The 14,193-nt window shown below is 54.0% G+C and overlaps 2 protein-coding genes across 6 annotated transcripts in view; both read left to right on the top strand.

The window, feature by feature from the left end:
• The first annotated feature begins 15 nt into the window (after window positions 1–15).
• Window positions 16–11,387, top strand: ZC3HC1 (zinc finger C3HC-type containing 1). 5 transcript variants are annotated; one of them, XM_085081518.1, is made up of 10 exons: window positions 16–349; window positions 1,463–1,574; window positions 2,976–3,126; window positions 5,173–5,256; window positions 5,952–6,079; window positions 6,984–7,144; window positions 7,879–8,095; window positions 9,410–9,616; window positions 9,759–9,968; window positions 10,973–11,387. In XM_085081518.1, the coding sequence occupies exons 1-10, from the start codon at window positions 216–218 to the stop codon at window positions 11,039–11,041; spliced, it is 1,473 nt and encodes a 490-aa protein (XP_084937644.1). In that variant the 5' UTR covers window positions 16–215; the 3' UTR covers window positions 11,042–11,387. The 5 variants fall into 5 exon arrangements, with proteins under 5 accessions (XP_084937644.1, XP_084937624.1, XP_084937654.1 ...); XM_085081498.1 differs by having other exon boundaries at window positions 9,407–9,616; XM_085081528.1 differs by having other exon boundaries at window positions 18–349; window positions 7,882–8,095.
• Window positions 11,388–13,908: 2,521 nt separating this feature from the next.
• Window positions 13,909–14,193, top strand: part of UBE2H (ubiquitin conjugating enzyme E2 H) — a 43,453-nt gene continuing 43,168 nt past the window's right edge. Inside the window, exon 1 of the mRNA XM_085081446.1 lies at window positions 13,909–14,188. Within this exon, the coding sequence (XP_084937572.1) occupies window positions 14,136–14,188 (53 nt within the window). The 5' untranslated portion in view covers window positions 13,909–14,135. The remainder of the gene's footprint in view (window positions 14,189–14,193) is intronic.

The following is a 14,193-nucleotide window of genomic DNA, read 5'->3' as shown; positions in this document are numbered from 1 at the left end:
GCGCGGGGACATTCGCTGGGTCACCCGCGGGGACACTCACGGGGACATTCACGGGGGTGGCGGTGCCCCCTGAACCCTCCGCGAGGTTCCGCGGGCCGTGCTGGGGCTGCGCGGGGTCATGAGGGACCCCGCGGCGCGGGCGGAACGTTGGTGCGCCAGCGGAACGTTGGTTCCGGGCCGCGTTTCCCGGGCGGCGCCGGCAGGCAGGGAGCGAAATGGCGGCGCCCAGCGCCGGGGGAGCGGCGGCGGCCGGCGGGGGGAACCGGGGCAGGCCGCCCCCCGTCACCCCCCGGCAGATCCGCGACCTCATCGACGGCGGCATCGCCAGCGAGGGGCCCGGGCCCGGCGGGTGAGGGGCGGCGGCGGGGCGGAGCCGCTGGCTGCGGGGCTGGGGTCGGGGGGAGGCCTGGTGTGGCGCCGGGCGGGGAGGAGGGCTGGGCGGTTGTGAGGGAATTTGGGACAGCGCGGGGTTGTTTGGGGTCCTGTGGGGGAGTTGGAGTCGGGGGAACATGGCTGGAGGGGACTGGGAGGTCCTGGGAATTATTATTGGGGAGGAATAGCGGGAAAGGAGTTGTGGGTTGGGCTGGGAGCAACTGGGAGGCACGGGGAGTGCTGGGAACTGGGGATACTGGGAGGGCGAACTGGGGCCACTGAGGGGCACTGGGAAGGGATACTGGTGAGACTGGGAGGCATTGGGAGTACCGGAGAGACTGCGGGGTCCTGGGAATACTGGAGAGCCTGAGGGGCACTGGGAATACTGGAATGACAAGGAGGACAGCGCTGGGACACTGGGAGGCAGCAGTGGGCACTGGCAGGGAGCACTGGGGGCACCGAGAGGTCAGCCCAGGTCAGTGACCCGTGCAGTCCCCGTGGCCTGAACTGGCCACACGCTGGTCACACTGGTCACACGCTGGGGAGGCATGGGGAGCTCCGGGGGTGACTGGGGAGGCTGGAGGGCACTGGGAGCACTGGGAGCACTGGGGGCTGAGCTTTGGGGGTGTCTCAGGGGTGCCATTCGCCCTTGTCCCAGTTCTCTGGAATTTTGGCTCCTGGAAGGGTGTTGGGAAGAGGCCAAAGGGCAGCACTTGCCATGGGATCATGGGATCAGCATTCTGGCCTTGGGATCAATATTCCAGCCACAGATTCCAGTGCTGGGAGCTTGGGAGCATCCCAGACTTCAGTCCTCATCAATCTGTCATCTCTGGGCTCGGAGAACAAATCCCAGTTCCCTCCTTGTGCCATCAAATCCCAGCTGGAGCAGCTGTCAGTCACTGGGGACACACCTTTGGCATTGCCTTTGTTCATTGTTTTGTTAGGAATTAATGAAAAGTTGGGCAGGAGGAGCTCTGGAGAAGATCCTTGTCAGGATAAGCCTGAGGGGTGAGGGCTGAGGAAGTGCTCTGTGCTTTTTTTAATGGATGGAATCATTCCAGGAGTTTTCCTTGCTGGCTTTTCCTTTCAGGAAGGACACTTCAGACTGCTCAGAGCCAGCCAATGGACCTTCCCAGATGGAGGCTCTTTCCTTGGAGTCTGCCAGCAGGGAAGCCTATTTCAGCAGGGTGGAAACATTCACCATATCCTTTGGGGTGCTGGGAATTCCATCTTGGAATGGTGGGGGAAAGAACTCACATGGATCATGGATCCAACTCCTGGCCTTGCAGATGTCCCAAAAATTCCAACCTTTCCCTGAGAATGATGTCCAAATGCTCCTGGAGCTGTGGAGCTGTGCCCATTCCCTGGGGAATGCACAGTGTCCCACCACCCTCTGGGGGAGGAATCTTTTCCTAAAGTCTGACCTTTTCCTAAAATCCAACCTTTTCCCAAAATCCAACCTTTTCCTAAAATACAAACTTTTCCTATAATCTGATTTTTTCCTAAAATCCAGTCTTTTCCTAAAATCCAGTCTTTTCCTAAAATCCAGTCTTTTCCCAAAATCCAGCCGTTTCCTAAAATCCAACCTTTTCCTAAAATACAACCTTTTCCTAAAATACAACCTTTTCCCAAAATACAACCTTTTCCCAAAATCAAGCCTTTTCCAAAATACAACCTTTTCCTAAAATCAAACCTTTTCCCAAAATCCAACCTTTTCCTGAAATACAACCTTTTCTTAAAATCCGATTTTTTTCTAAAATACAACCTTTTCCTAAACTCTGACCTTTTCCTAAAATCCAACCTTTTCCCAAAATCCAACCTTTTCCTAAAATCCGACCTTTTCCTAAAATACAACCATTTCCTAAAATCCGATTTTTTCCTAAAATCCAATCTTTTCCTAAAATCCAAACTTTTCCTAAAATCCAAACTTTTCCTAAAATCTGATTTTTTCCTAAAATCCGACCTTATCCTAAAATACGACCTTTTCCTAAAATCCGACCTTATCCTAAAATACGACCTTTTCCTAAAATCTGATTTTTTCCTAAAATCCAATCTTTTCCTAAAATCAAGCCTTTTCCTAAAATCAAGCCTTTTCCTAAAATACAACCTTTTCCTAAAATACAACCTTTTCCTAAAATACAACCTTTTCCTAAAATACAACCTTTTCCTAAAATCTGACCTTTTCCCAAAATCAAACCTTTTCCTAAAATCTGACCTTTTCCTAAAATACAACCATTTCCTAAAATCTGATTTTTTCCTAAAATCCGACCTTTTCCTAAAATCCAATCTTTTCCTAAAGTCTGACCTTTTCCTAAAGTCTGACCTTTTCCTAAAATCTAACCTTTTCCCAAAATCTGACCTTCTCCTAAAATCCAATTTTTTCCTAAAATCCAACCTTTTCCCAAAATCAAGCCTTTTCCTAAACTCCGACCCTTTCCCAAAATCCTCCCTGGCACATATCCACCCACTCCCTGTGTTCCCTGCAATCCCAGGAGCAGATCCCTGCCCGAGGAAGCTGCAGCCTGCCCCGAGCTCTCCCTTTCTGGGCAGTTTCCCACCCAAATAATGGGAATGGTTTGGGGTTTCCTCCTTGACAAGCTCACCCGCTGAAGTGGGCGGGCAAGCCGCACTCGCTGTCCCCCCTGGTGTGTGCCAGGTACGGCTGGGTCAACGTGGAGTGTGACATGCTGAGGTGCTCCAGCTGCCAGGCCTTCCTCTGCATGAGTCTGCAGCTCGCCTTCGACCTCAGCAACTGTGCGTAGGGATTTGGGATTTGGGGATTTGGGGATTTCGGGATTTGGGGATTTTGGGATGCAGGGGCTTCCAGGGGGGTGTCTTGTGAAGGGTTGGGTGTTTGGGGTGTCAGGAAAAACAGCCCAAGGCAAATAATGTGTGTTAGTTTGGATAAAAGCTTCTGTTTCTGTTGTCACAGATGGGTTAGGGTGGAAGAATTCCAGCTGGGAGAGGTCGTGGAATTGTAGGGAGTTGGGGTTGGAAAGGATCTTAAAGCTCATCCAGTTCTACCCCCTTGTCCAAGGAGTGGTGGTTCCAAATAATGATTGTTCTAAGGAATTACAGTTCCTGGGAATGATGGTTCCAGGGAATGATTGTTTCAAGGAATTATGGTTGCAGGAAATGATGGTCCCAAGGAATGGTGGTTCCAAGGAATCACAGTCCCAGGGAATGGTGGTTCCAGGGAATGATGGTTCCAGGGAATGATGGTTCCAGGGAATGATGGTTCCAGGGAATGATGGTTCCAGGGAATGGTGGTTCCAGGGAATGATGGTTCTCACTGGAAAAGATATCTTTTTTCCTTTGGGATGAACCTCTCCCAGGTCACCCACTGCTCCTTGTCCTCTCCATGTGAAGGGAGATCCTCCATCCTCTCTGTATCCATCCTTTAAGGACTGGAAAACCCCAGTGAGGTTCCATTTGAGCCTTGTCTTCTCATGGAATGGAATCCCAGGATGGTTTGGCTTGGAAAGGACCTTAAATCCCATCCCATTCCCCCCTGCCATGGCAGGGACACCTTCCCCTGTCCCAGGTTGCTCCAAGCCCTGTCCAGCCTGGCCTGGAACATTCCAGATCAACCAGGATCATTTATTCCAAGTGCCTTAGCACTTCAGGACTGACCAAACCTTAAATCAGACCAAGAGGATTATCCAAAACCACCTGAAACACTTCCAGGTTGGGGCATCGACCACCTCTTGGAATGTTCCAGATTTGAATCATTCCCCTGGTAAAGAAATAATTCCTAATGTTTCTCCAAATAATCCCAAGACCTTCAGCCCCTTTCCAGGTTTTCCAGCCATTTCTCTGGCCTTGTTGCCCTCTGGATGCATTGAAGGACCTGAACATCCTTTTAAAATTTTTTCTTTCCCAATTCCTAGTTCTGTTGCTCTGATCCTCCAGTGAATATTTTCTAGTGTGGTGGTTGCTGCTCACCAGGCAGCAATAATAATTTCAGGCAGAAATTACATTGATTGAATTAATAAACTCATTATCCCACGAGGAAGTGTCATCCCCACTTTTTGATTTTCCTGGCAGCAATTCCTTGCTCCTGTTCCCTGGAAGTGAGCTGGGAGCACATTCCTGCTGCCTGACAGGTGCAATGTGGCTCATGGGAATACTGAACCTTTCCTTTTGGGTCACTCAGTATCAACATTCCCTGTTTATTCAGATTATCTCTGTTAAATAAACCTTGGCCTAATTGTTCCCTTGGGAATCAGACCAGGTTGGGAAAAACTAAAATAATCAAAGATTAGGAAGAAGGGCTTGAAAAACAAATTGGAAAAGAAATTATTTCGTTCAGAAAGTGTGAATAAGTGAAATTAAATGTCAGATTTTTTGGGGGGGAAGTTTGATTTCCAGACATGGCTGGGATTTGGCTCCTCCAGCCAGGGTGGAGGGATCAGCTTAGCGAGGGATTGGCAGCATCCCAGCAGGAAAAACTGGCAAGATCCAGCGGGTTCTGTGCCCGTGCTTGCCTTGGGCTGTTTTTCCACAGGCTCCCCTGCTCCTGGGGCTGGCAGTGGGAGGGATTTTGGCTGCAGGGAGGTGGCACTGCTGAGGTGACATTTGCTGAGGTGACATTCCCTGCTGCCTGAGGGAGCCTGGAATTCCTGGTGGTGGGAAGGGAGGGAAGGCTGAGGTGAAGCTTCAGGCTGTGCAGCCTTCAGCCTCAGGCAGCATGCGAGGGAAGCTCTCCCATCCTGGTGGTTCCTCCCCTGGGTTGGTTTTCCTGGCCATTCCCCAGGGAGCTGGCTCTGCAGGGAACTATCCCTGAGTTTTTCCCTGCAGACAAGGAGCGCTGTGAGGAGCTCAGGAAGGCCCTGTGCACTGCCCATGAGAAGTTTTGCTTCTGGCCAGACAGCCCCTGCCCAGGTTGGTGCCTCAGATCCCTGCACAGTGCAGCATTATTCCCTTTATTTCCCCTTCCCATTGCTGGTCCAGGCATCACAATCCCCTTTTCCCTGTGGGAATGGTGAAACACAATGGGAGAGCAACATCCCTGAGCACTTAATCAGCCCCAGGGCTGTATCCAGCTTTTCCTAAATTTTCTGTGCCTCTGGAACAGTTGTTTTTTGGGTTGTGACTGGGAGGGCACAGGGGAGATTGGATGTCATGGAATGCTCAGAGAGGGATAGATCCTAACTTTGAAGCTGTGCTGCCCAGGAGTGTTGTGAAGGGAAATGCTGTGCTGAGCTTTTCCTGTAAAAGAAAAAAAAAAAAAATCCAAAAAGGAGTGGTTTGGGTGGGAAGGGACCTTCAAACCCATCCAATGCCATCCCTGCCATCCAGGGACACCTTCCACTGTCCCAGGCTGCTCCAAGCCCTGTCCAGCCTGGCCTTGGACACTGCCAGGGATCCAGGGGCAGCCACAGGTTCTCTGGGAATTCTATCCCAGCCAGGAATTCCTTCCCAAGATCCCATCTAAACTTTTCCTCCTTCAGTTTTTCCATTCCCTCTTACCCTTTCACTACACTGATGTGGCCACCCTGGCTGGGCTCATCTCCCCCCTTTCCCTGTGGGATAAGGAGGATTTGGGAATGCTGAGCACAGCTTTTCCCTCTTCCCAGATCGCTTTGCCAGGCTGCTGGTGGATGAGCCCAGAGTCCTTCTCCAGGATTTCCTGGATCGCTTCCAGAGCCTGTGTCAGCTGGAGCTGCAGCTGCCCTCCCTCAGACCAGAAGACCTGAAAACCATGGTGAGTTCCCTCCTGCTCCTGAAAACTGGAGTGTTCCAGGCTCTGGTGAGGATCCCTGGTGCACCCAAAATCAGGAATTTCAGCCTGTGTGTGTGAGGGGTCTGCTCCCACCGTGGTTTTGTCCTTGGGCATTGCCCATGGGGTGATTCCACCATGGAATCATGTCAGAAGGACTTTGGAGTGGCTCATCAGCTGGGTTGTAGTGTCTCATTCCCACTCTGGACCTTTCCCCGTGTCCTGGCTGCTCTGTGGTGCCTGGGAGAGGTGATTTGGGATCCCCCAGACTGCTTTGGGAGCTCTCCCTGGCAGCTCCAAGCACTCCATGAGGTGTGGCAGCCCATGGATCCCTCCTGGGATGCCACACAGGAGACAGGAATTTGGGATGGCAGAGACCTGGGAAGGTGAAGGAGCATGAGGAGGCTTTTCCCAAAGAGAAAAAAGCAGGAAGAGCCAGGAATAAATGTGGAATTGCCTCCCTGTAGGAACCTGTCCTGGCCCTGCTCTGCTCCAGCCAAGTCTGGCTCCTTGGACACTCTCATCCCAGGGAACAGATGGCTCTGGACAGCCAGGAGCTGTGTGGGATCCAGGGAATCTTCCTCCATTCAGCACAGCCACAGAGGGGTTTTAGGGCTGCCTGAGCTCGGAAACCACCGGAGACTCCCAAAAACCACGGCAGGAATGGGATCTGCTCCACTGCTCGGGGGAGCAGATGGTGCCTGGGCAGATTTCATGGAATGGGGAGCCAGAGGGGCACAAAGCAGGAGGAAACCATTGCTCTGAGTGATTTTACCCTGCTCACCAGAGCTGAGGGTGCTGAATGAATGATGCAATTCCAGCGGGTGGAAAAGGGATTTTTCTCCACGTTGGGAGTAAAACCAGTGCATTTCATCCCTGTGCTCCACAGTCCCTGACAGAGGAAAGGATCACTCGGCTCCTCCAGCTCATCAAGGAGGAGCTGGAGCACAAAGGAACAGAGGGAGAGAAGCCTCCTGGGAAGTTTTCCACGGAAATGCTGCAGGTGCAAGTTCCTGCCTGTATCCTGGCGCTGTGTGGCTGGACCTGCAGGTGGGCAGGGATGATCCTGGAATGTCCCTCACACTCTGGGGTTGCCATGAAAGCTGTTGGAAGCTGGAGGAATGTGGAATGTTCCTCCTGGGAAATGTTCAGTATCCCTTAATTCATAATTTTAATATTTTTTTTCACTACACTCCTGCTTCCCTTATTTCACTACTTTTCTGTTTTCCTTCTTTTTCACTATGTTCCTGCTTCCCTTATTTCACTATATTTCTATTTTCCCTTTTTTTGACCACTTCTGCCTACCTTATTTTATTTTCCCATTATTTTCCCTCGTTTTCACTATTCTCTTCTTCCTTTGTGTCACTATTTCCCCTCTTTTCCACTACATTCCTCCTCCCCTTATTTCACCATTGTCTTCCTCACTCTGCTTCTGCTACCTGGCAAGGCAAAATGCAACTAAGCCAGTTTAAATCCATGTCATGTATGGGGTTTAATGGACTTTTTTCCTGACTTTCATGAGCCCAGGCTCATCCCTGACCACCTCTCCTGACTTTCCCCATCTCTGGAAGTGTCCAAGGCCAGGTTGGGTGGGGCTTGGAGCGACCTGGGATAGTGGGAGGTTCCTGCCCATTGGGAGTTGGAATGAAATTATGTTTATATCCTTCCCAACCCATCCTGTGATCCCGTGATGATCCCATGATGATCCCATGACGATCCCATGACGATCCCATGATGATCCCGTGACGATCCCATGACGATCCCATGACCTGGCTCTGTCCCAGCAGTGCCACCTCCGGCTCCGTGAACCTCTCGGTGATCACCTGCTCCCGCTGCATGAGGAAGGTGGGGCTGTGGGGTTTCCACCAGCTGGAATCTGCAGCTCCAGAGGCGGATTCCTGCGGCTCCAGCGCCACCCCGGCTGCTGCCGAGCGCTTCCCGCCCGTTCCCACATCCCCACGCAGGATGCTCACGCGGAGCCAGGATCCAGGAGCTGAGCAGGTACATCCTGGCAGGTCTGGGTGCTGCAGGGACACCTGGCCAGCTCCAGGTGCTCCAGATCCCGGGCTGTCCTGATCCACATCCAGTGGACATAGCCTGGTGGTGGGAAGAGCTTTTGTGGGATGGATTGGATACATTGTGGGATGGCTGAGGAGGATTGGACACATCCTGGTGGTGGGAAGAGCTGTGAGATGGCTGAGGAGGATTGAGGACATCCTGGTGGTGGGAAGAGCTTTTGTGGGATGGCTGAGGAGGATTGGGCATTGCCTTGTGGGATGGCTGAGGAGGATTGGGTACATCCTGGTGGGATGGCTGAGGAGGATTGAGCACATCCTGGTGGTGGGAAGAACTCCTGTGGGATGGCCGAGGAGGGTTGGACACATTTTGGGGTGGCTGAGGAGGATTGGGCACATCCTGGTGGAATGGCTGAGGAGGATTGGGTACATGCTTGTGGGATGGCTGAGGAGGATTGAGCACGTCCTGGTGGTGGGAAGAGCTGTGGGATGGCTGAGGAGAGTTGGGTACATCCTTGTGGGGTGGCTGAGAAGGATTGGACACATCCTTGTGGGATGGCTGAGGAGGATTAGACACATCCTGGTGGGATTGCTGAGGAGGATTGAGCACATTGTGGGATGGCTGAGGAGGATTGAGGACATCCTGGTGGTAGGAAGAGCTCCTGTGAGATGGTTGAGGGTTGGGACACATCTTTGTGGGAAGAGCTCCTGTGGGATGGCTGAGGAGGATTGAGCACATCCTGGTGGGATGGCTGAGGAGGATTGGGCACATCCTGGTGGCAGGAAGAGCTCCTGTGGGATGGCTGAGGGGGATTGGACACATCCTTGTGGGATGGCTGAGGAGGATTGAGCACATTGTGGGATGGCTGAGGAGAATTGAGGACATCCTGGTGGTAGGAAGAGCTCCTGTGAGATGGTTGAGGGTTGGGACACATCTTTGTGGGAAGAGTTCCTGTGGGATGGATGAGGAGGATTTGGCACATCCTGGTGGCAGGAAGAGCTCCTGTGGGATGGCTGAGGGGGATTGGATACATTGTGGGATGGCTGAGGAGGATTGGGGACATCCTGGTGGCAGGAAGAGCTCCTGTGGGATGGCTGAGGAGGATTGGGGTACATTATAGGATAGCTGAGGAGGATTGAGCACATCCTGGTGGTGGGCAGAGCTGTGGGATGGCTGAGGGGGATTGGATACATCTTTGTGGTGGGCAGAGCTCCTGTGGGATGGCTGAGGAGGACTGGAGCTGGACAGAGCCCCCTTGGTGACAGGAACTCCATTAACCCCTGCTTTTCCCCCCAGCAGCACGAGAAGAGTCCATCCCCAGCCTTCTCCCGCCCCAGGGGTTGGGATTCTCCCAACTCCATGGATCGGGGCGAGCTGGAGGTGACCAGCCCCGCCCTGAGGAGCCGCCCTGTGACCCGCAGCATGGGACAGGGGGACACCATGGAGGTGCCATCCAGCCCTGTCCGCAGGGCCAAGCGGGCACGGCTCTGCTCTTCCAGCAGCTCGGTGAGTGATGTGGGCACAGGGATCTGGGCAGAGCATTCCTGCTCCAGGGTCTGGCTGGAATTTGGGCACCAAGAGGGTTTATTGGAGTCTGTTCAACTATCCCATCGTTGTGTCCCTTCTCTGTCACCTCCTCACTTCCCAGGACACTTCCACGAGGAGCTTCTTCCACCCCAGCTCGCAGCACCGTGATTGGTGTCCCTGGGTCAACACCAGTGAGGGAGAGGAGTCCCTGGGAGATGCTCCATCCCAGATGGAGAAGGAGCCTGGGAAGGCTGAGCCAGGCTGGGAAGTGGTGCTGAAGAGGCTCCTTGGCATCCGAAAATGTGACACAGTGCCCGAGACGGAGCAAGTGGTGAGCATCACAACCCGGAGTGCTGCTTGCCCAGGCAGCAAAGATTTGGGATGGATGGGCTTTGTTTGGGATTGAATGCAATTCTAGCCAGGTGACAAGGACCAAAGTGCAGAGCCTGAGCTCTGGCATTCCCACAGCCAGGCTCCATCCATCCATCCATCCTTCCTTCCTTCCTTCCATCCATCCATCCATCCATCCATCCATCCAGTGCCAGGCAGTGCTCCAGGGCTGCTATAAATAACTGCTGTTCTGAGCACCTCAGCACTGCCCAAAATCCATTCTGTGTTCCCAGAGCTCCTCTCTGCAGCCTTCCTGGCTCCAGGCTCTTGGATTGCCAGGTTTGCCAAGCCAGGGGAGCACAGCTGAGGTCACAACTCCCTCCTTGAGTGGCTGTGGAGCAGCTGATACTGACTGCTGCCTCCCTGGCTCTCATTATCCACTTGGATTCCTCCTGCCAGCTCCTTCCTGCTTTGCTTGGAGCTCAGAGGAGCAGTGGAGCACTCCTTCTTCATGATTTGCCTTGGGGATTTCATATGATTTGTGTCCCCAGCAGGTCCCTTCTAGTGGAAGTGTCCCTGCCCATGGCAGGGTTGGAACTGGGTGATCTTTAAGGTCCCTTCCAACCCAAGCCATTCCATGATTCTGTGATTCTGGCTCTGCCATGTGCCAGGAAAGCTCCAGATGGTGCAGTGGGACTAGTCACAAGTCAGAGGCACCAGACCCAGCTGGAGTAGGGGATGGTTGGGGTTCCTTCCTGCTTTTTGGGGTCCTTTCCTGCTTTTTGGGGTCCCTTCCTGCTTCTTGCTTGTAGTCTCCTTGTCCTTCCCTCCAGTTGGCAAATTGGGATAATGAAGAAAAGGAACAAACTGCTATCCTGGCAGCAGTTGGGATATTTTGGATGTATTTTTCCTGCAGTTTCTCCTTGTCCCCTTTGCCTGTGGCAGTTGCAGGTTCTTCTCCAGTGCCTTGACCTCTGCACGTTGCTTTGTTCCCATCCCTTGCAGAGTCTCTCGGAGAAGTCCTGCAAGGTGTTCCGCATTTTCCGGCAGTGGGAGAGCATGAATTCCTCCTGAACAGGCTGCAAACAGCACAGGGTATCGTGACAGAGATCCATTGCTCCATTGTCCTTACGGCACTCTGTGCCCCGGGAAGGGAATCCAAGGAAAATCCACGCCAAACGGAGCGCTGACCACCTCTGGGCTCCCCTTTCCCTGACTGCCTTCCTGAAGCCTTCACAAACTGCTGCTGTGTCCCTCAGCCCCGAGGGCTGGACAGCCCTGCCTGCAGCTGGGATGTGCTGTGGGCACGGGGGGTGACAGGGGATGCTGTCACCTCCCGAGGTGTCCGTGGTGTCCCACCGCCGGCAGCGCTCGGAAGTGACGCCAGGTGGGAATAAACATTTCATTTTTGTTGTTTTTCTTTGGCCTTCCCGCTGGTGTGGTGCTTTTTCCCAGGGTGGGAGGAGCTCTGGATTTGGTGTAGCTCCTGTATCCCTCGGGATTCTCCTCCTTATGGGATCAGCATCTGTCTGCTTCCCTGTTTCCCACCCCACATTTTGTTGTCTCCTCTGCCTGTTGTGGGGATTTTTCCATTGCCTCAATCCCTAGCCTCGTGTGCCTCTGCTGATGGCCAGTTTGGGGGGATAAATCCTTGGGTGGGATGCAGCCAGATCCTGGGAAGAGGTGAGTTAGGGTTTACCATGAGAAGGCTGCTGGGGAGGGAGTAGTCTCCATGGAAAGGGGAGAAGAAGCCAAGGAAAGAGATGCTGCTCTGTCATCTCCATCCTTGAGGATGTTGGGGAAGGGCTGAGATTCCACAAGCAACCAGGCATGGTTGGATCTCCTCACTCCAGGTCTGTGGATGTGAGTGGAGGCACAGGGATACATCATTCCTTTTTTTTTTTTTAGAAGGAAAGAGTCCCTGCCTCAGTTTCCCCAGCCCCAGCTCTGGGGTTTCATCAGTCCCATCCTGCCTCATCCCTTTGGAGGAATTTTCTGGCTCCTCCTTGCCTGGGAATGCAGGAGCTGCCTTGGTCAGGGCTGATCCCAGCTCTCCCTGAACCCCAAAACTTGGGGCTGCACCTGCCCACCTGGGGGCTTCTCCTGGGATACACCATTCTGGAATACTGGGAAGCAGCAGGGCCTGAATTGGGGTGAATTCCCTTCCTTTCCTAAGGGGGTTCTAATTACAGGGTCCTAATGAGGGGCTGCTTCATCCCGTGGGTGTGGGGTGGGAGCTGGGGTGAAGATGGGGATACCCCCAGTCCAGAGGGGTGAGGATGGGCTGGGAAGTGCCTGGGATGGGTATGGAAGAGCACTTTTCCAGCTGTCCTGACCTATATATCCCCCTATAGTTTCCTAAACCTATAGTTTCCCCATTCCTTACATCTCCCTGGAACTCTGGCTCCCCATGGCTTCCCCGTTTCCAGTGGTTTCCAGCTGTTCTCCATGGCTCCCCCAATTCCCCACATTCCCTATCCATGGATTCTGATCCCCTCCTTGCTCCCCCATCTCCGTTTTGCTCCATGATCAGTGAACCACCCCACAAATCGTGGGATGCACCCATTCCAGGGGGATGACATCCCCGTGCTGGGGTGGGAAAGGTCAGCCACAACCCCTGCATCCCAATTTCCAGACCCAGGAGGGCTCAGAGGATCCCCAAAATTCCTTGCACAACCATATTCCAAGGTCTGGGTGCTGTAAGAGTGGCCTTAAGGTATTCCAAAAGGGAACAGGGTGCTGTTGTAGTCCCTGATACCCTGAAACCATCCCTGTTGCAAAACTGGTGTTTCACAGATGGAATACAAGGATTTCAAGAAATTCTGGTAAAATCCTTATTTTCCCTGTCCAGTTCTGCCAGCTGCTTGGAGCCAGTCAGGGAATATTATGGCCTGGGAAATACAGGATCCTCTATCCTGACTTTTCCAGCAGCTCTGCTCAAATATAACCCTGATCCCCTCCGAAATTCCCGCCTGGAATGTGGGGTGTGGATTTGAGTCCCCTCAGGTGGTGTCACCTCCTGCCCCTGCCACGGAGGGCATGTTGGGGCATTAAGTGGAGGAACTTTTTGGGATTCTTTGGCTGTGTCTCCTCCCCACAGGGGGAGGAAGTGCCGTGGCAAATTGACGGGATGATGCTGGGGTCAGGAATGTGGGGTGTGGAGGTTCTGCAGCAAAATCCCATCAGCTTGGGTGACACCCATGAGTGCTGTCATCAGCCGGGTGGGTAAACTGAGGCACGGGGAAATGCTTTGCTGGTGTCACACAGGAAATCCGGGCTGGTGACTCCTGCTGTGGGGCTTGGCCATCTGCCACATTCCCACTTGGATTGAACAGGGGGTGCACCCCATATTCTGTAGGGGGATTCCCTGACCCTGGTGGGAACAGGCAAAGTGGAAATGGGGGAATAAAGGGGTGTCAGAATCTATAGGGAACAGTGATGTTGGGAATAGGGAGAGCCATAGGGAATTGCAGAAAAATAATGGAAATGGGGGAGCCATGGGGAATTGTGAGGCCGTGACGTGGCTACACCCCATATATTGTGGGGTGGTTCCCTGACCCCTGGGAGCATCAAAATCCATGGGGAACAGGGGAAGCTCAGGGAAAAATGGGAAACTGTTGGCCCTGACATGGGTGCACCCTGTATTTCATGGGGGCAAAGTGGAAATGGGGGAATAAAGGGACTGTCAGAATCCATGGGGAACTGGGGGGACGCAGGGAATAGGGGGAGCCGTGGGGAATTGCGGGAAACCATTGGAAAGGGAGGAACTGGAGCTCTGGGGCCCCGAAGGGGTCTCGAACCCGCGGCCCCTCTGGGATTTCTCCTTCCACCACCCCCCTCAGAACTACAACTCCCGGCATGCCTCGCGGCCGGCGGAGCGTTACCGGCGCGGCCAATGGGAGCGCTGCGGGGCGGTGACGTCACCGCGGGTGACGTCACGGCTCCAGAGAGAGGCTGGGGCAGAGGCGGCCGGAGCGGCTGAGGGAGCGCGAGCGGCGCGGGGGGGCCCTGTCGGCGACAGCGGCGACAGGAGCGGCGACAGCGACAGCGGCGGGTCTCAGCGCCTTGCGGCCCGGCGCTCCCCCGCTCCTCTCGGCGCCGGGCGGCCCCGGCCCGCGGCGGCGGCGCTGACAGCCCGCCCGGAGCCCCGGGGGCGGCCGCGGCCACCATGTCGTCCCCCAGCCCGGGCAAGAGGCGGATGGACACCGACGTGGTCAAGCTGTATC

The sequence above is a fragment of the Lichenostomus cassidix genome, chromosome 1Aa (genome assembly GCF_008360975.1).
Source record: "Lichenostomus cassidix isolate B80296 chromosome 1Aa, HeHo_3.0, whole genome shotgun sequence".
In the NCBI taxonomy this organism is placed as follows: Eukaryota; Metazoa; Chordata; class Aves; order Passeriformes; family Meliphagidae; genus Lichenostomus; species Lichenostomus cassidix.
Note: the sequence above shows the minus strand (reverse complement) of the source record. Positions and strands in the feature narration are given on the sequence as shown.

What these genes read in the sequence shown, in the direction of transcription:
- ZC3HC1 (XM_085081498.1), top strand. Translation starts at nt 216, where the DNA reads ATGGCGGCGCCCAGCGCCGGGGGAGCGGCGGCGGCCGGCGGGGGGAAC. An exon ending in AGGATCCAGGAGCTGAGCAG is followed by an intron (nt 8,096 to 9,406) that starts GTACATCCTGGC and finishes TTTTCCCCCCAG; the next exon opens with CAGCACGAGAAGAGTCCATC. An exon ending in TGCCCGAGACGGAGCAAGTG is followed by an intron (nt 9,969 to 10,972) that starts GTGAGCATCACA and finishes CATCCCTTGCAG; the next exon opens with AGTCTCTCGGAGAAGTCCTG.